This window comes from Schistocerca cancellata, chromosome 2 (assembly GCF_023864275.1).
Source record: "Schistocerca cancellata isolate TAMUIC-IGC-003103 chromosome 2, iqSchCanc2.1, whole genome shotgun sequence".
In the NCBI taxonomy this organism is placed as follows: Eukaryota; Metazoa; Arthropoda; class Insecta; order Orthoptera; family Acrididae; genus Schistocerca; species Schistocerca cancellata.
In genome coordinates this window covers 276,468,676-276,489,335 of record NC_064627.1, presented here as the reverse complement: position 1 = coordinate 276,489,335, position 20,660 = coordinate 276,468,676, and the positions used below count along the sequence as shown (strand labels likewise).

General features: G+C 41.9%; 1 protein-coding gene across 1 annotated transcript in view; it reads right to left on the bottom strand.

Annotated features, from left to right (window-relative positions):
- Positions 1-20,660, bottom strand: part of LOC126153247 (NFX1-type zinc finger-containing protein 1-like) — a 453,816-nt gene that overhangs the window by 223,947 nt on the left and 209,209 nt on the right. Inside the window, exon 8 of the mRNA XM_049916059.1 lies at positions 12,402-12,591. Within this exon, the coding sequence (XP_049772016.1) occupies positions 12,402-12,591 (190 nt within the window). The remainder of the gene's footprint in view (positions 1-12,401; positions 12,592-20,660) is intronic.

Sequence of the window (20,660 nt, the reverse complement as noted above, 5' to 3'; positions counted from 1 at the left end):
GATAGAAAGGTAGTTCACCTCACTAGACAACAGATGGCACCAATACCTCATTTTCCGTATTGGAGAGGGTTAGACCACTGTTGCACCAACCTCCTCAATTGTTCTCAAATGCAAATGTATAATTATTCTCAAATGTATAGTACTTGCTTCACATATGTGCCAGTCAGTGAAGACTGTAAATGTCATCCAAGACATTGTGAAAACCTGGCTAGAAACTTTCATAACCATTTTAAAGCTAGTGTTAAGACACAGGCACAACTGCTTGAATTTCAAAAGTTTTTAGATATCAAAGTTCATAAATTGGAACATCCATCACAGTCAACATAGCTGCCTTTGTGGACCACTGTAGTGAGAATTTTAGAACAGTGGAATGTTTTGCATATCTATTTTGATTCTAAATACCTAGAGGACGGGCTGGTTGCAGCAGAATAAGTTCACCAGTCATTCAATGACAATTTTTTGAAATTATTTTATTTTACAGAAAGTCACAGATTAGTATTTCCAGAGTGGTAAAGTTGTTAATACTGACTTACATGAAAAGATTGTAGAAGAGTACAAGGGTATGTTGCTTTGTTACATGGACCAGCATGTCGTAACTATTAAATTGATTGACACTGACTGTTATAACCTTTAATGTACTAATAAACTGCGTGGGATACACAAACGTAGAAACAATAGTGGGTTTCATGCTACCAACTCCGTAGCTGTCACTCAACTGCCGTGCCGTGACATGCGGCCGGCGCCGTTCATAGCCAGGTGGCGCTCCCGCGCTCAGCCGAGCTGCGGAGCGCCTCTATCGCCATGTTTGCATACTGACGTAGCGGCACTTTTAAATCTCGTGGCACTGTCACAACACTTTTCCCCCCTTGAAAAAAAAAGACACTCACTTCCTTGGAGACACGGACAGTGCGGAGACATCCATGGCCTCTTGGGAGACCCTGAGAAGATCCCGCGGAGAAACACGAGAATATGGTCGAAAATGTCCAGGACGGAAGCTTGTGCGTGGAACGTGCCTCCTGGACGAGATGATGGGTGAAAACTCCGGAGCAGCATCCATAGGTGTCGTGGACCTGGGGTGTGCTCCAGCGAGATGGGTCCCGGAGAAGGCGGCGTCGCGACTGGGACCGGTTCCGGCGTACTCGGAAGCGGCAGCGACGGCAGCTGCAGCGACACGCACGGGAGACCGGCAGCAGCGACAGGACTGGCTTCTCGGGCTGGTGGAGGCGAAAGAAGGGGCGGTGGCACCGGCGTGGCCACCACTCGTGGGCGCATCTGGTCGTAATGACGAACAACCGTGCCGTCGTCCGTACGTATTTCACAAAGCCGGAGGCCGCGAAGAGCCTTGACCACCCCAGGAATCCATTTAGGGCGAGATCCATACCCTCGTGCCCACACGTCGGCGCCTACCGAGTATTTTCCCGCACTAGGGGACACAGGACTAGGCCTGACAGGGTGAAGCAGGTGCAGTAGAGTGCGCAGTTGGCGGCCATGCAAGAGTTCAGCGGGGCTGCGATCACCCAGAGGCGTGAAGCGATAAGAACTCAGAAATTGCAACAGAGCGTCATCGGTAGAAAAATCAGTAAGGAATTTTTTCATCTGGCTTTTGAAAGTGCGGACAAGGCGCTCGACCTCCCCATTCGATTGGGGATGGAAAGGCGGTGCTGTAACATGATGAATCCCTTGTCCAGTACAAAAATCACGGAAGGCCTGCGAAGAGAACTGAGGGCCGTTGTCCGTGACGATCGTGGAGGGAAGACCTTCCAGCGCAAAAATTTTGGACAAAGCCAGCGTCATCGCCGCAGTGGTGGGCGACGGACATCGAACCACAAACGGAAACTTCGAGAAGGCGTCAATCAACAGGAGCCAATAAGCGCCGAGGAAGGGGCCGGCAAAGTCAGCGTGCACCCGTTCCCATGGCTGCGCCGGATCAGGCCACGGAGAGGGCATTGCACGGGGTGCAGCCAGTTGTTGAGCACACTGACCACACGCAGCGACCATATGGGAGATGTCCGAATCGATACCGGGCCAATAAACATGCCAGCGGGCCAGGGACTTAGTCCGAGAGATCCCCCAATGGCCCTCATGCAATAGTTTGAGAACATCTTTGCGAAGAGAAGCTGGCACCACGACCCGTGGAGATGCGCCATCCGTGGCCAAAAGAACAACACCCTCATGAACAGACAGACGAAGGCGCAAGGCATGGTAGTTGCGAAGGGGATCCGACGCCCGGCCCTTGGTCCTGTCCGGCCAACCCTGTTGAACAAAACCGATCAACCGACGCAGGACCGGGTCCCGCGCAGTAGCCGACGCGACCTGCGAACCTGTAAGCGGAAAACCCTCAACCGCACGACGTTCTTCCTCATCAATGTGGAAACAGAGCAGCTCATCTCGATCGAAAACCGGGTCGGGGCCCATCGGCAAACGCGACAACGCGTCAGCGTTGGCGTGCTGGGCCGTGTGAATCTCATAGTGAAAACGAGACAAGTATAAGGCCCAACGTTGCAGGCGGTGAGCCGCCTTATCCGGAAGCGACGCCGAAGGGCTGAACAGAGAGACCAGCGGCTTGTGGTCGGTGATGAGGTGAAACTTAGAACCATACAAAAAAACGCTGAACTTTTTTAACGCATAAATGATAGCGAGCGCCTCCTTTTTGATTTGAGAGTAACGCCGTTGGGCATCGTTGAGGGTCTTTGAAGCATAGGCGATGGGTCGTTCCGACCCATCCTCATACCGATGGGCGAGAACAGCCCCTAGGCCATACTGTGACGCGTCAGTCGTCAGAACCAAGTGCTGACCCGGACGGAAGGTGGCAAGACAAGGCGCCGACTGCAAATGAGCCTTCAGGTGAACAAAAGCCTGCTCACACTCGTCGGACCAACAGAAAGGAACGTTTTTGCGTAACAGCTGATGCAGAGGATGAGCCACCGCCGCCGCGGATGGAATGAATTTGTGATAATAAGCAATATTGCCTAGAAACGCCTGAAGTTCTTTGACCGTAGATGGCCGGGGGAGAGCGGTGATGGCCGCAACGTGCTGACGTAGAGGACGTATACCTTCACGGGACAGGTGGAAACCAAGATACACAATGGAGGGTTGGAAGAACTGTGACTTGTCCAGATTGCACTTCAACCCAGCCGAATGCAGAACCCGAAATAATGAACGCAAATTGCGAAGGTGCTCCTCAGTGGAGGCCCCCGTGACAACAATGTCATCCAGGTAGTTGATGCAGCCAGGAACGGAAGCCGTGAGCTGTTCCAAAAACCGCTGAAAAATGGCCGGCGCGCTAGCGACACCAAATGGTAACCGCTGGTACTGATACAACCCACAAGGAGTGTTGATGACGAGAAATTCCTTTGAAGATGCATCCAACGGCAACTGATGGTACGCCTCCGATAAGTCAAGTTTGGAAAAGAACTGGCCCCCAGCGAGCTTGGTAAATAACTCCTCAGGACGGGGAAGAGGATAAGTGTCAATGAGGCTCTGAGCGTTGAGAGTGGCTTTAAAATCGCCACACAATCTCAGACTCCCGTTGGGTTTAGAAACCACCACGATGGGCGATGCCCATTCGCTGGAGGTAACAGGAAGGAGAATCCCTGAAGCTGTTAACCTGTCTATCTCAGCCTTGACAGGTGCACGCAGCGCCATCGGAATAGGGCGTGCCCGGAAAAACTTAGGGCGAGCTGTAGGTTTAAGAGTAATGTGGGCTTCAAAATCCTTGGCATGACCCAGACCAGCAGAGAACACGGACGAGAATTCAGAACACAATCCATCCAGCTGTTGATACGGAATATCCTCAGATATGAGGTGCACATCATCATCAATGGAGAACCCAAACAACTGGACAGCATCATAACCGAACAGATTTTCAGTGCCCGCATGATCCACCACATAAAACGTGAGGGGCCGAACAACAGACTTGTAAGCAGTGGAAGCATCAAACTGGCCAACGATAGGAATTTTCTGTTTATTATAAGTTCTCAGATTCCGCGTAACTGGAGACAAGGGAGGGGAGCCCAACTCCAAATACGTGCGAGAATTAATGAGAGTTACTGCAGAGGCAGTGTCCACTTGCATGCGAATGTCTTTATCCAGAACACGAACAGTAACAAACAACTTATTTGTTTGAGAAAGCACACAGTTAACATCCATGTCCGATGCCTCGTCATCGGCGACAGGAACGTGAGGGGACTGACACACAGAAGCAATGTGGCCTTTTTTCCTACATGAATTACACGTGGCCCAACGTTTTGGGCACGCGGCCCTGTCATGCTGTACGAAACAACGTGGACAAGAAGGAAGGGCGGAACGAACCTGTTTCTGTGGTTGCTGTTTTCGCTGCGAGCGTTGCGGCCCAACGCGACGTTGTTTACGCGAGTGAACCGCCGCCACATCATCGCCCTCCTGGGAAACAGGCAAATTGTCCGTGTCGAAAGTTGACTGTACAGCGCCCACATCACACCACGCGTCTATTTGCGTGCCAGCAGCGTGAGACACTTCAAAGGATTGGGCGATGCTTAGAACTTCCGACAACAACGGGTTTGGCAGTTGTAGGGCACGCTGCCGAACTTCTTTATCAGGAGCAAGCTGTAGAATAGCATCCCTAACCATTGAATCAGCATAAGACTCATGATGAGTGTCCGTGACAAACTGACATTTCCTACTCAGACCGTGTAGTTCCGCCGCCCAAGCCCGGTAAGATTGATGGGGCTGTTTACGACACCGGTAGAACGCCACGCGGGCGGCAACGACGTGGGTGTTTTTTCGGTAATAGTTAGACAATAAGTCACACATTTCTTGGAAGGACAGAGAGGCAGGTTCCCGCAGAGGGGCTAACTGAGATAGCAGCTGATAGATCCGTGGGGAAATCCAAGATAGAAATAACGACTGACACATCGGGGCGTCGACAATGCCGAAAGCCAAGAAGTGTTGCCGCAAACGCTTCTCATAATCCTCCCAGTCCTCAGCGGCCTCGTCGTAAGGAGGGAACGGAGGCGGAGAAGAGGACGACAGACGATGAGTAGTAAGCGACGTCGACAACGCCTGAATAGCAGCCGTCAGCTGTGTTTGTTGTTCAATGAGCGCTTGCATAAGCTGTTCCATGTCTGCCCAGACACGAACGCGCAATACTCCAACGCTGGAAAAAAAATATCCGACCTCGTCGCCAAAAAGTGTTATAACCTTTAATGTACTAATAAACTGCGTGGATACACAAACGTAGAAACAATAGTGGGTTTCATGCTACCAACTCCGTAGCTGTCACTCAACTGCCGTGCCGTGACATGCGGCCGGCGCCGTTCATAGCCAGGTGGCGCTCCCGCGCTCAGCCGAGCTGCGGAGCGCCTCTATCGCCATGTTTGCGTACTGATGTAGCGGCACTTTTAAATCTCGTGGCACTGTCACAACACTGACCATCAACAACAGGTCAAAGTTTCTTCCTGACAGCCAAATGTATTTGGGAGTTGAAGTTCCGAAGACAATTCAGAAATCCAAAATATACAATGATTTGTTACCACTGCTTGCAGCCTGCTCTTTCAAACAAAGGAAGAGAAAAAACTCCCTCTCTTACAAGTCTTATGCCAAAATTGCCAAGAATAGTCCCTCTATATGATGATGACCATCTACAACAAATTTATGACAGGTGGAGGAAACTTCCTACAGCTAAAATAAATGAAAATATTAAGAACTACTCCGAAATGGACATATTTTGGCGGAACGTACTTAACATAAAATAATTATTAGGTGAGAGTAAATTCCCAGCTCTGCCAGAGTTTGTGCTCTCATGTGTATCCCTTACACATTCAAATGCTGACCGCAAAAGAATTTTCAGTAAGAACCATTTATACAAAAAAGAAAAATAGAAATAGGCTCATCACCTCCACAGTGAATGGATGTTTGCTTGCAGCAAGTGAGTGAGGAGTACCAGTTCATGCGAAAATTTTGTTCCTATGGAAAATGCTCAGTTGTATGAAGAAAATACAGTTACATTCGCACCATCTACTTCCAGTTCTTATGTTCATGACCCTCCAAAGGAGGAAGATGATGGTGATGATACATTCTACTTTCAAGTCTTCTTCCATGGTAAGCAAATAACGAAGCAATTTTTTCATATAGTTTTATGATCCCCATTTAATTTTTATAAATTGTTCCCTAATAAAAAAATTAAGGATCAGTAGCATTAAAATGTGGAGCAGTTTGCATGAAATAATGACACTTATTTTTATGTGGTACCAGTATAAAGCACAGGCTGAGGCTAGCCAGGAGTTCTATCCAATGCACTGCAAGAATCATAACAGCACTCTAATTTCATTATCATATTGAAATTATTCTTCAAGTTTGTTGGTAGTTGCTAAGTGCTTTCATTATGAAATACTAGACGATGATTACAGGATGGGTAATTTGCACTCAATTTTAAGCAAAGTGCATTTTTCACAAATCTCATTATTTCTGACGTCAATGCATATACTGCATTCAAAATGGGTTGTGAATGGCATTAGTAGTAAAGAAGTGATAAATTAAAATGGCACACCTGATGTTGAAGTGTTATTGCATACCAATGCAAACAGAGCTTGTTTTTCACACATCTAAGTGTCTATCACGTCATACCCCCGAGAATTATGCACCATACAGTGATATACTCTCATGTTCAGAAAAAAAGACGTGTACATTAGTATGTTGCAGAAATGATTAGTATTTGAACCATGTCGGCCCTCAGGTTCATGTTCAACATCAATATTGAGGCGCAACACCATCTACTGATAAAATGTGCCTGCAGCTTCCATTCTCGCTATAAACCGAAGGTAATGGATGATTGTGACTTAAGCAGATGGTTCAAATGGCTCTCAGCACTATGGGACTCAACATCTTAGGTCATAAGTCCCCTAGAACTTAGAACTACTTAAACCTAACTAACCTAAGGACATCACACACACCCATGCCCGAGGCAGGATTCGAACCTGCGACCGCAGCAGTCCCGCGGTTCCGGACTGCAGCGCCAGAACCGCTACACCACCGCGGCCGACACTTAAGCAGACATGCAGGATGCCTCGCAGGTGTCTGCACAAATATTACCATCAAACCAGTGAGTTTGAAAGACTGTGCATTATTGACATGAGAGAATGTGATCCATCTATCCAACAAATTGCTGTTCATGTGGGATGAAGTGTTTCAGCAGTGCAACAGGTACATGCAGATTGCTTCACGGAAGGATGTAGAACATAAGGTGATGGGTCAGGTCATACGAATCAGAACCCCCCCCCCCCCCCCCTAAGAAGATTGACACCTCATCCGAATGCCACTGCCGGTCAGATCTGCCTCCTCCTCAGCTCTGGCATGACAGTGTGACACATATACATTATCAGGGGTGACAGAGTCCACAGCTGTTTATCACAGCATGGGATACATGTGCATCCTCCACTTCTCCACATACCTTTGATGAATATGCAAAAGCATGGTACACGGGGCAAAGGTGTACGGGGTGACACAACTGGGGTCAGGAATGGCATCAGATAGTGTTTTCAGATGAATCCAGGTTCTGTTTGTTTGAAAATTATGGCCGCATTCTGCATGTCCAGGGCACTGTGACTAGTGTGACATATTTGGCTATACCACAGGAGGACATTCATGCCTCATATACATATATGCCATCACGCATGGAACTGCGCCTTATATACATCTATGCAGTCACGCATGGAACAAGTTATCAGGGCCCATGGCAGACCCTGTGTCCACTAGGTAACCAGACACATGCTGAACTGAGGTGACTGAAATGCTATCATTTATATAGAACATACTCATGAACATGTCCTGTGAATATGAATATCCTATCTCTAATTTGTTCAAAATGTTCTGCTTTTTTTCTGAGCATGAGTGTAATTTTGCAGGTGCATTCAGTGGTGTATGTAGATACCGTCTGCAAAGTGTGTTGCAAATAACATTAGTAGTAAAAAGTAAAAAACTAAAATGTCACGGCAGATGCAGATGTTTGACCACACCAACAGCAAAAGTGTAGCAAGCAATAAACCTTTTTCCCTTCCATCATTTTGTGGGGGCTGTCAATGAGAAAAAGTTTCTTATACGTTTGAAGTTATGTGTGAATTTCGTTGGAAGTTGCTAAGTGTTATTATTTTTGAGTAATGGATAAATGAAGTTGGAATATTTGACTGCCATCAGATTCAAAACAAATACTTAGTTTCTAATTGTAATACTTATTATACAGTTAAACTTAGCTTAATCTTACTGAGTAGATTATAACAGCATGTTAAAGTTTTAAATTCAGTCAATAATTATGTGAAATATTGAAAATGAACTTTTTGTTGCCCCTGGAAGCCACCAGCCCCTGGAAGCCACCAGATAGTCCACTTGCAACAAAAAATGCAGGACAGACAACCAAAAGTAGACTTTATATTGTAGGTTGTAAATAAGCATGATCCCTTAACAAAATGTACGATAATTTTGATGCAATTGTGTGATCCAGTAATGTTGAAAGGTTGATAATACTGTTGCCAAAACACACATTTCTCTTTTCCTTTCACAAGATATTTTAATCCCCCTCATGACACATCATTTTTTACATGGCTGTTTAATGTCCTTTCTGATTAGTTTATGAGGAATGCTATTTACAAATTTATGTCAGTATTTGGTTCATTATAAATGTTATCCCAGGTCATTTCTTGTAAACTATTCTTAAATGCTTTTACCTGCCATCTGGTTCTACCTTAACAGTTGCAGAATCACTGCAGAAAGTCTACACACAGGAGCACGGAAATACCCCCATCATGCGATATTAGTTGGAGGTGACTTTAACCTACCGGGTATAGACTAGGACATTTATGGGTTCATCGCAAGTGGTACGAAGGTCTTGTGAAGTAGTTCTGAATGCATTTTCTGAAAACTGCCTGGAACAGCTAGTTCAACAATCCACGCACAACAGAAATATTTCAGATCTTGTAGCTACAAACAGGTCCCACTTTGTCGACAGTGTCAGTACAGAGATAGGGATAAATGATCATTATGTTATCATAATAATAATGGTTACTAAATTTATAAATCCATCAAAAAGGCTAGGAGAGGTTTTATGTTAGGAAGGGCAGATAAGCAACTGTTGGCCTCCTACTTAGGCAATGAATGGACATCATTTGGTTCCACTGTAATGAACACAGATGAATTATGGGCATGGTTTAGTAACAGAATTTGGACACTGCTAAGGAAGTTGAGATTGTTGCACCCTCAGTTCAAGTGCTTTGATATCAATGTTGAACAGGAACTTGTGGGCAATACATCTGGTGTCTGTTATCCAAACAGTGAGCTCAGCCTATTGGAAGAGAGACATAACTTTATTGAAAAGGAAAGAGACAAAGGAAAGAGACAACTTAAAAGTGAACATAGAAAAAACTAATATTATTCATTTTAAACCAAGTGGTCCAAACAGAGAAAATGCTGTGATTGATGAAATTCTACCAAAAACCTGTACAGATTGTAACTTCTTGGGTTTATGCATAGATGATTGACTTCCATGGAAGCATCAAGCTGATTATGTCTGTAAAAAATAGCACCCAGTCTTAATGTATTAAAAATTACCATATCTTAATTCTGAAACCCTAAGGACTGTATATTATGGATTAGTGTGCCCTTTCTTGTCTTATGGAATAGTACTGTGGCATGGAACATGCCAAACTAATATGAAAAGGGTTTTCATACTGCAGAAGCGAGCCTTCAGGATCATAGCAGAAGTAAAACCAGAAACTTCTTACAAGCCCCTATTCATTAGACACAATATTCTCACAGTTTATGCCATGTATATACTAGAAACTATAATGTTAGTGAAAGTAAACACTAAGATCACAAAAAGAAACATGGATATTCACAACTATAAAACAAGGCATAGAAAATACTTTCATATGGTTACCACAACATCAACTTTAACAGCTAAAAGCCCCTATGCTAAAGGAGCTGTTTTTAATAACTTGTTACTAAATGATGTTAAGATATAGATGTGGGATACTTTTAAAAAGCAAGTCACACAGTGGCTTATCCAAAAATGCCATTATAACTTGAATTTATTGTGAATTATAATGTAACAAGAAATAACATAAAACTAAAAAAATGTAATTGTAAAAACTTTATACTTCGCTGAAAACGCACATGTATGTAAAATTATGTGTTATGAGCAATAAATTGAATTGAACTGAAATGAAGCTCTGTGTGTGAAATTCTTATGCATCTATATGGATAATAAATAGAGATGGCACCAGTAAATTTTACACTAAACAACAAGCTCAGTTGTGATTTCTCTTTGTTTTTGTCTCCAGATATGACAGACAGCAAACTTGGTGGATATTTCACTCAATACTCCCCTTTGGCATTATCATCTGTGGTAATGCAACTGGGGTGAAAAAATTATTTATTCTATAGAAGCAAACAGTAAGAACACAGTGTACACCCTTGGATATGTGTTGAGCAGATGAGTGTATGTGAGACAGTGTCTTCTACATGTCAGAGCAGGAGGGTGGTTATGGATAGTATGTCTCCTAGTGAATTGTTATCCACCACTTAACTGGTAAGTGATTTGCTGCACTATGGTCCAATCTAGTCACTGTTTTAATCTGAAACAGTTAACGGAAACCCACATTAACCACAATCCTTCAGATCTGATTCTCAAAATATGTTCATGAAACAGTTGCATGAGAAGAGCCCAGTGCTTACACTGCCTTCAAGATGTAGTATCCACTCACAATCTGGCTGTTATCAACTGTGGTGATATTACATGTCTTGCCTGGATGTACTTGACTGTTACCTGACAGACACAGTATGACGACCTCTTAATCAAGTGAAATACCAAACTAATCAATTCACTTTGGTGACAGGAACTTTCTCTTCAATACAACACATATCTAATTTTGAACTGCTCATGAGTGTATTTTGTTGAGATAAATACTAAAAGAAATAGTGAGGTATACGTAAAGTCCCGGAAAATGTCTTGTTCTGTTTTTACCTATTCTGATTTTCTGGATGTGAAACTTATGGGGTGGAATTATGTGTTGTTACTGCTCTACAATGATATGCTATTTCATTATGTATAAGGGGCAGTCAACTGAAAACTAGACAGATGGAAAATTGTAAACAGTTCTTTATTTCAAAAATAACTGCCAGAACTGTTAATACATTCACCCCACTGCGAGACAAGATGATCGATGCCTTCATGGAAAAATGTTTGCGACCACCTGCAGAAGCCTGATTGAACCTTGATGTGCACATCTTTGTCTGAAGCAAATCTACGGTCAGCAATATCTTTCTTCAGGGCTCCAAAAGTGTGGAAACTGTGTGGGGAGAGATTGGGACTGTATGGAAGATGTGTAAGGGCTTCCCAGCAAAGCTTCAGCAGCATAACCCAAACAACCCTGACAGCACGTGGGCAGGCGCACACGAAGTTCTTGATGGAAACAACTGCTTCACAGCCTATGCCACCTGGATTCTTTACACCAGCACAACCTTTTCCAAACTGCACAGGTGAGAGATCTCCCTGTTAGTCTGTTTCCTCCACCCTCACATCCACTTCCCTGCTCTTGCTCCAGTCTTTCAGACACCTTCTATCTTACCAGAACATCTGCTGTATAGTTCTCTCGCTTTACCCCCCTCCCATATGCCCCTAGAACAACCCACCAATACTACACCTAGCAGTCCACTATCCTGTCCCCAAGTTCTGCACTAGCATCCCCTACCACTAGTCTGGTAAACCTCCCCCACCCCACTCCCATCCTAGCAAAGATTGCTGCTCACTTCAGACATTGTCGTAGTCAGGATTTAGTGCCCAGAGACGATACTGGTCATGTGTATGAGTCGTGATTGTGTGAATGTATTGGAGTTGGCTACATCTGCTGATAAACTTATTTCCATATCTGAATAATATCTAGCAGGGTTTTTCATTGTGCCTGTCTGCCACTTCATGCCTCTTGTATGTGGTGAGTAGCAATCTATCCTTTTCGTATTGTTGTTATGCCATCCTGGATTTTAAATACAGTTATGAGATACCCCACACACGTTTGTCTAGTCTTCTTCTTCCTTTTCTTTTTTTTCACTTCATGTTTATATGGTCATGATGATGGTTTTTTCAATTTTTAAATAATTTTTTCTCTCAATTTTTGGTCATTCTGCTGCCTTGCTCATTCTAATTTCATATTTATTTCTACTGGAAGTATATTTCCATTTGTGAATGTTATCACATTTTTTGAATAACAGTATAGTAGGATTATGTTATTACCTACCAAATTTGTATCTAAATTTCATTTGAGATATTATATGGCAGCCTTATGAAAGTTACCACAATAAGCATTTAAAAGCTGAATACAAACTATTCTTCATATCACATTGTAATGACTACATTTTTTATACAAAACAAGACTTACCAATTATGTAAAAGCCTTCTTTAGCTCTTGAGAGGGCTACACATACTCTGTTTTCAACTTTAAGGAAACCAATCTTGCCATCCTCATTGCTCCGTACCAATGACAATAAAATTATTTTGTTTTCTTCTCCTTGGAAGTTATCTACAACAGTTATTCGAATGTTTTGTAGTGCACCAGATTCCCTTCTCAGCTGTAAAATTTAATGCAGTGGCAGTGAGACACCATTTTCCATGTACATTATACCAGTCTACACTACAATGAAAACTCATTTTACAGCATCACTATTTTGTACAGTACCTTTAAAAATTATTTTTAGTTTACAGGGAAGCTTACGTTTATATAGGAAAATGTTCATTGTTTTCTGTTCACAATAATAAAATCAGTAATTTATGTTATGTTTGACAAACCTGGTAAGTATCTGTAAGTACTGTCGTATATCAATATATCCTCTTGGGTCACTGTGCCAGGACAATATAGTTGCATGTGAATGTTCATTTCTGTTTTTATGTTTGTTACCTCTGAGGAAGGACATTGTCTGAAAGCATATCCACATGCTCAATCTCATGTATGTGTTTGTCTATCATTCAATGCCACAGCTATGTAATCAGCAGTTGTCTTTACTCTTTCCATGATTTGTATTTCAACCAGGAATTTTTTCTATCACATCAGCATGATTAACAGGATAGAAAGGCCTCAAACATAAAATAAAACTCTACGTTAATAAATACATAACACTGAATACAAATTAATCTCAGGACTGTGTATTAGTACCATTACTCGATAGCCCTAAATGATTTCCCACATCGTGTGTAGTGTTTTACTTCACAGCTTGTGTTATTCTAGGGAGATTCTTCATTACCTCTTGATATTTTTTGGTCATGCCTTCGAAAGGCTATGACAGACCTCTTCCCTGATCGTTTTGTAATTGCTGTAATGTAATGCAATACTACTTCCCTAATTGTTCTTGAGTAGTATATGAAGACCACTGATATTCATAACCCGCATACGAGGTGCTATCCAAAATATCTGAGAATTTCATTGTATCAGTCAACCCAGAAGCAGAATAAGATTCTGCCGCTAGATGTATCGAGGTGCACATTGTAACTACTGGGACACAAAGTTGCGTTGTCTTTGGTACATGCAGTTGTGAATTGCAGTGGTGCACGTCAGGATGTGTTTCAGTGCTTCTGCAAATTGTGAAATGGATAAAGTGAAGGAGCTACAGATTTGCATCAAATTCTGTTTCAAGCTAAAGAAAACTGCAGTCGAAACCTACCACATGCTGACAGAGGCATTTGGTGAGAGTGCACTGAGTCAAGCAAGAACATTTAAGTGGTTCAAGAACATCGAGGAAGGGCAAGAATTTGTGGAAGATGGCAAAACATTCTGATTGACTTCAACATACACAACACCAGAAATTAACATGAAAGTAGGTGATGTGATTCACAAAGACCAAAGGCTGACAAATCACGATGTTTGTAACAGACTCAGGCTGTGTTATGGCACATATCAACGAATTACAGCCAACAAACTGAACACAAGAGGAAATTGCAGCGAAGTTCATCCCTCGCCTTCTCAGCATCGACCAATGAAACCTCAGGATTCAGACATGCACTGAGCTGCAACGGAGAATTCGAGAGTGTCTATAATTCTTATCCAGTTTCATAACAGATGGTGAATCTTGGGCCTACAGTTATGACACTAAAACAAAGCAGCAATTATCACAATAGTAAAGACCATCTTCTCCAAGGTGATAAAAAGCTCATAAAGTTCATAGCAACATAAAGTCAATGCTGATAATTTTTTTTCAACATTCAGGGAATAGTGCATTAGGAGTTTGTTTCATTTGGTCAGACTCTCAACAGGCAGTGATCAAAACTGGTTGGTACCAACTGCCAGAGTTATGGAAAAAGAAAGACTGGTTGGTGCATCATGACAACACACTTGCACACTCCTCACTGGTTGTGAAGGAATTCTTGGGCAAAGGCAACACTGAAATGGTTTCCCATCCTCCCTACTTGTCGGGCCAAATCCATGTGACTTCTACCTGTTCCCTGAGAACCCCACTGAAAGGGCGATGCTTTGACTCGACTGAAGACATCCAAGTTGAATCACAATGGACCCTTCACTCCATGGACTTCCAGGAGTCCTTCCAAAAATGGGAATAATGCTGGAATTGTTGCATATGTGCACGAGGTGTCTACTTTGAAGGTGATGGAGGACATTAAGATGTATTGTATAGCTTTCTGATTTTTACAATGAAATTCTCAGATATTTTGGGTAGCACTTTGTATTGTCCATAAATATAACTACACATCACTAACTGGATGACATTACACTTGTATCAACATCAATACCAGTGTGAAGTTTGTACATAGAACAAATGAAGCAGCAACACTTTCTTTGTCTGAATCATGACAACTTTTTTCTAAATTATTGGCAGTTCTTCAACTTAGGTTGTTGGTAATCGGTACTTTCATATTCCCATTCATGCAGGTACTTCCTCTCATTGAGTTACTCAATCAAGGTCCTATCTTGGAGACAAGTGTTGTCTTATGGCATAATTCTCAATATACAAATAAAATAACACATCCGCAAAATATATGAGCTTTACTGTACAATAACTCATTTTATGGTTTTTAATTTGTGAATGTCATTCTGTGGTAAGGATATTTAGGGATACACATAGCTCTTCTGGAATGATACGTAACACAAGTGTTAAGACAGATACACAAAATTTCATTTTTCAGTGACAACAACACTCTCATCGCAAAAGAGTAAAACTCCTAACATAAAAAGCAAATGAAACAATTAATGAACATCTACAAATTTTCAGTGTGCATTAACATAACCCTGAATGTAAGGAGAGCCTTAAATGATGATAGCTGTTAGCGAAAGATCACTTGGATTGGTAATGCTATAAAGACGATTACCTTGAAAACTACTGCACACTAATAGTACTCTCCCAATACTTTACAAATAAGTGCAAAAACTGAAGCTAGTTTTCCTCAGCATTTTTAATAACTGCTACGAATTTGTGATTAGGCACTACTCAGGGAATGACGATGATGGCAGAAGTAATTTCCATAATTATTAGTGTGAACAGAGTAGCACAAGTCGCAATTTGTTGTTAGTATAGACACACGTATACTCCATAACTGAGGGGTCAATGTGGATAACTGTTATGCGGAGAGCCTGGATTTGATTCCCTGTACTGCCAGACATTTTTCTTTGGTGAGAGGACGAGAATGGGGTGCACTCAGCATCAATCCAATTGAGAAACTACATGACTAGGTAGTAGCAGCTCCAAGTTATAAAAACTGACAACAGCTGAAAGAGTAGTACAAAGCCTCCACATTCCTAGTACATCCAATGAAGCCATTGGCAGGGAATGACACAGTGCTCAGTGGGCACTGATGGACCTGCCAGGGCATGTGGCTGGAACTTAGATTTCATATATAAACATTTTCCTCTGGAATACAAATCTAAATGACAATTTACTTGAATATTTTAAATCTGTAGAAAATACTATTTTACAGTATTATTATTGAAGCTTTACAAAAAATAATTTGCATTTCTTTCAACCTGATGGTACACAATATACATAACCTAAGGTTTGCATGAATTAACAAAATTCAACATTTTTGATGTGAAGAAAGAAAAATAGAACTTATTCAAATGTTTAAATCAACAAGACAAAAACTTTCATTTGGAACATACTGCACATCAATAACTGAACACTGGTAACATAAAAGTAGTGTCTTATATAATCAAATTGTTCCAAATTACCATCTTTCTTGTTCAGTAAGTAAACATATCTATTTAAGTTTAACTGAACACAAATAATGTCATTTAATCACTTTTCTTTGTGTTATTGTATGTTAGGTTTGATGTTGCTGTTGTTATGGTCTTCAGTCTGATTACAGGTTACTCTTGCCTTGCACAAGCATCTTCATCTTCAAATAACTACTGCAACCTACTTCCACGTGAATCTGCTTACTGAATCCAAGCCTTGGCCTCCCTCTACAATTTTAACCTTTCACACTTTCCAAATTGACTATCCTTTGATGTCCCAAGTTGCATCCTATCAATTAATCCCTTATTTTAGTCAGGTTGTGCCAAAAATTTCTCTTTTCCCTGAATTTGATTCAGTACCTCTTCATTAACTACTTGATCTATCCATGTATTATCTGGCACTCTTTTGTAGCACCACATTCCAAAAGCTCCAATTCTCTTTCTAGTCTGAACTGCTCATAGTCCACATTTCACTTCCGTACATCATGTATATATGTTTCATTTTTTCTCCATTGAAAATGACATGCTTTGTTCTTACACTAGGAATTCTCCAATCCAGTCACACAGCTAGTCCAATATTATGCAGGTTTGTATTCTGTTGAATAAGCAAGTATGGCAAACTGTCTGAAACACCTTCCAGTAGTAAAGGAACACAACACTGACTTGGACACAAATAGGTACAGCCTTCTGAGTTTTGTTGATGAACAGAGTGAGCTGGGTGTCACACGATCATAGTTTGATTCCTATACAGGAGACTGTTTCTCTCCAGAAAGATCATACATTAGTATAAAACATGCTCCAAAAATTGAAAACAGATTGAATTTGGGGATATAGGCCCATAGTTGTGCACATCTCTTCCACAAATCATCTTGGAAATTCGAATGACCTGCACTTTTTTCCAATCACTCAAATCACTTCATGCTTACAGCAATTTACAGTAAAATTCTGCTAAAATAGGAGCAAGTTTTTTCGCTTACTGTATGTAGAATTGCAGTAGCTTGCACTGATATCTGGCATATCCCACTCTCATATGTCACACATTCGCACTTTCTACTAATGCAACTTCACATATTAATAGATCTTAATGTGCACATGACCCCCCCCCCCCCCCAACTGGAAAAAAGTTAAAAAGAAATGAAAAACATTAAGCCTATTATTTAGAGTATTCTTGTCTCAATATCTAGCTAAAACACTTAAGACTTCAACTGTGTGATTTGTAGTCTTATTAAAATTATTTTGCACTGATAATTTCCTTGTATGACTCAACTTCAATTACATTTCATAGCACATACTTCTTTCAGGGACCCATCTAGCTAGCCAACCACATTAGTGCCTGTTTCCATAATGTGGGGAGACACACCTGCCAGATATTTAATCCATCTCAAGGACAGGCAATGGCAACCAGTGTGCTGGCTGGAATGAATGTGGTTTCTACACAGTTTTCCACATCCACTTCTAGCTGTGCCATCTGGATCCTTCCTACAAACACCAGCTTTTTTTTTAATACATCCTACATTCCTGTACCCCTCCCTACTCCTTCCCTGTTCCCATACCAGCATTAAACAGCCTTCTATTACACCAACACCCCCCCCCCCCCAATCACCCGAGTGGCTCTAGCTGCCCCACCCTCTCCCCACCTAGTCCCTGTGTGCTCTCAGAAGCAGTACTCTACCGTCCCCCCACCCATACCTTGCTATCCCACCCCTGGTTCCTATCATGCACTGTCGGTCAGAGTCTGGCCCCAGCAGCCAGAGACGGTGATCATGTGGGTGTGAGTTACGTTTGTGTGAGTGTGTGTATGTTGTCTAATTCTTGTGTTGTGCCTGTCAACTTCACTTCATACTTCTTTATCCACACATATGAGGTCTGTTCAAAAAATTCCGGAAAATTCATAATGTCGCACTGATGGTGTGTTGGAGTGAAATACGGTTGGCATTCCCGCACACGCCTGTGTTTAATGTGTAGCTGCCGGAAGTTTCATTGTTGTAAGTCTGTTAGTTCTTGTTTAGTGCTGTATTGAGTAGAACATTGTGTCACACAGTTTGTGATAATCGAGATGTCAGAGTTAAAGGAGCAACCCGTTTGCATTAAACTCTGCATGAAACTCAAGAAAGCCTATGCAGAGACACAAGAAATGATGCAGGAAGTCAATGGTGATGAGTGCTTAAGCTACACTCAGTGTTACAAATAGTTCACATAGTTTAAAAATGGCCAGATGCAAGTTCAAGGTGACCCCATTCAGGATGCCCTTCGACGTCTACCAATGAATCCTGACACCGCATCTTGGAAAGCATCGTGCTGCTGCTAAGTTTGTCCTGCAGCTCATGACTCAGTACCAGAAAAACCTTCGCCTTGCAACCTGCAAAGAGCTTTTGGATTGCATGAACAAGTTGTTCCTTAAGAGAATCAGAACTGCTGATGAGAGGGTGGTCTATGATTATGATTTTGAGATTAAGGTTCAATCTTCACAATGGATTGGGAAAGGCTCAAGACCAAGAAAAGCTCATAAAGTCATGTCAAATGTCAAAGCTATGCTGATAGTTTTCTTTGACTTTGAAGGATTAGTTCATGATGAATTCATGCCACAGAGACAAACTGTTAATCAATGGTACTATCAGGATGTGCTGTGATGCCTGCAAGAAAATGTCAGAAGGAAACACCATGAAATGTGGCAAGACAATTTGTGGCTCTTGCATCACCCAAAGTCGAAAACTCCGTTGAAACGACAAAGTTTTTCAACAATAGAGGAGATAAACAAAGAAAAAATTTTGTGGACAAACTTCTGGAATTTTTTGAACAGACCTCATATTATAAAAGTGTATATTTGTAAGTATGTGTGTTCCACATCTCCTCCTAATCAACTGGATGACTTCAACCAAACTTGGTACACAAATCACTTACCGTCTGGAAAAATAAAGGTTTGAAATTACATGTAAAGTTGGTTGCAAGTCACAAAGTGCTCTCATTCTCAAGAACCACCGACCTATCAAATTGGTGGGGTGGGTGTGAAAAATTAAGTATAGCTCACTGTGTGCAAATAGCCATTTTATATTCATTCAGTATTTCGGAATGAGAGCACCTAAGTGACTTGCAACCAACTTTACACATACTTTCTAACCTTTATGCGACTTTTTCTTGATGAAACCCCCCAAAAAATGATGAAAGGAGAAAAAATTATCGCTTACTACATTTTTGCTGTTCAGTAGTACAAATACTGCATCAAGTATGACCTTTAATTTATTAATTTTTTACTAATACCTCTATTTGGAGCACATTTTGCAGACACTATTCAGATATAGCACCGAAGGTACTTCCAAAAATATATCATTGTATGAAACAGAGTTCAGAATATATTATGTCAAAAACACTGAGATGTGTGAAAAGCTGCCATGTCATGCATGACATTTTAATTTATTGCTTCTTTACTACTAACTCTAGTCGCAACACATTTTGCAGGTGGTGTCCACATATACCACTGTGTCTACTGCAAAATTTTATCACTGTATGACACATACTTCAAGATATATGATGCCATAAACATTGAGTTGCATGAAAATGAAACTGCAGGGCAAAATTCACCAGAGATACAGCTGAAATATGTGAAATAATATTTGTGATATGTACTTATGTGAGCAAGGCCATGGGTAAAAACCTCTTCCTAAACCCCTGGATCGATTTCAACCAAACTTGGCACATACATTACTTACTAGCTGGAAAGACAGTAACAATCAGCAACTTCCTATTGGTGTGGGAGTGATAATGTGCATAGAGAAGGGGTCAGGAGGAGATGGACAAAGAGGAGGAAGGAGGAGGTGGTCACAAGTAGTGGGGAGCACTATGTGGTCAGAGAGGGGGGAATAGACAGAGATAGAACAGAGCAGGAGACGGAGAGAGGGAGAGGGGGGAGTAGATGATGAACAAAAAAGGGGGATGAAGGAATAGACTTAGAGGGGGTGAGTAACAGATGGGGGGGGGGGGGGGAGGAGAAGATGGGCAGAGTGGCAAGGAGCAGATGGACAGGGACAGGAGGAGATGGACAGAGAGTGGAGGGTGGAGGAGGTAGACAGAGAGAAGATGCAGGAGTAGATGGGTAATGAGAGAGCCGATGAGATGGACAGAGAGAGGTAGGAAGTGGTGGACAGAGAGAAGGGGAAGGATGGGGTGGACTAATAGAAGACGAGAAATACATAACAGGGCAAATCCGGGTACTCAGCTAGTGAATTCATATTTAGTAAGGTGTTCAATTAGAGTTACAAATGTGTAAAAATTTTCCACATTTTGTAATCATTCCCAAAAGAGGACATAAACAATGTTATTTTCTAAAAGTAAGTAAGAAAGAATGGCTCTCTCACTCTCATCTTGTAAATTGGCTCAGATTCCATTAGCTACTATTACTTTTTCTCTTGTTCCATCACTATTTTACATCATTTAAAAGACCACCTCCAGTCACACCCTGTATGTATT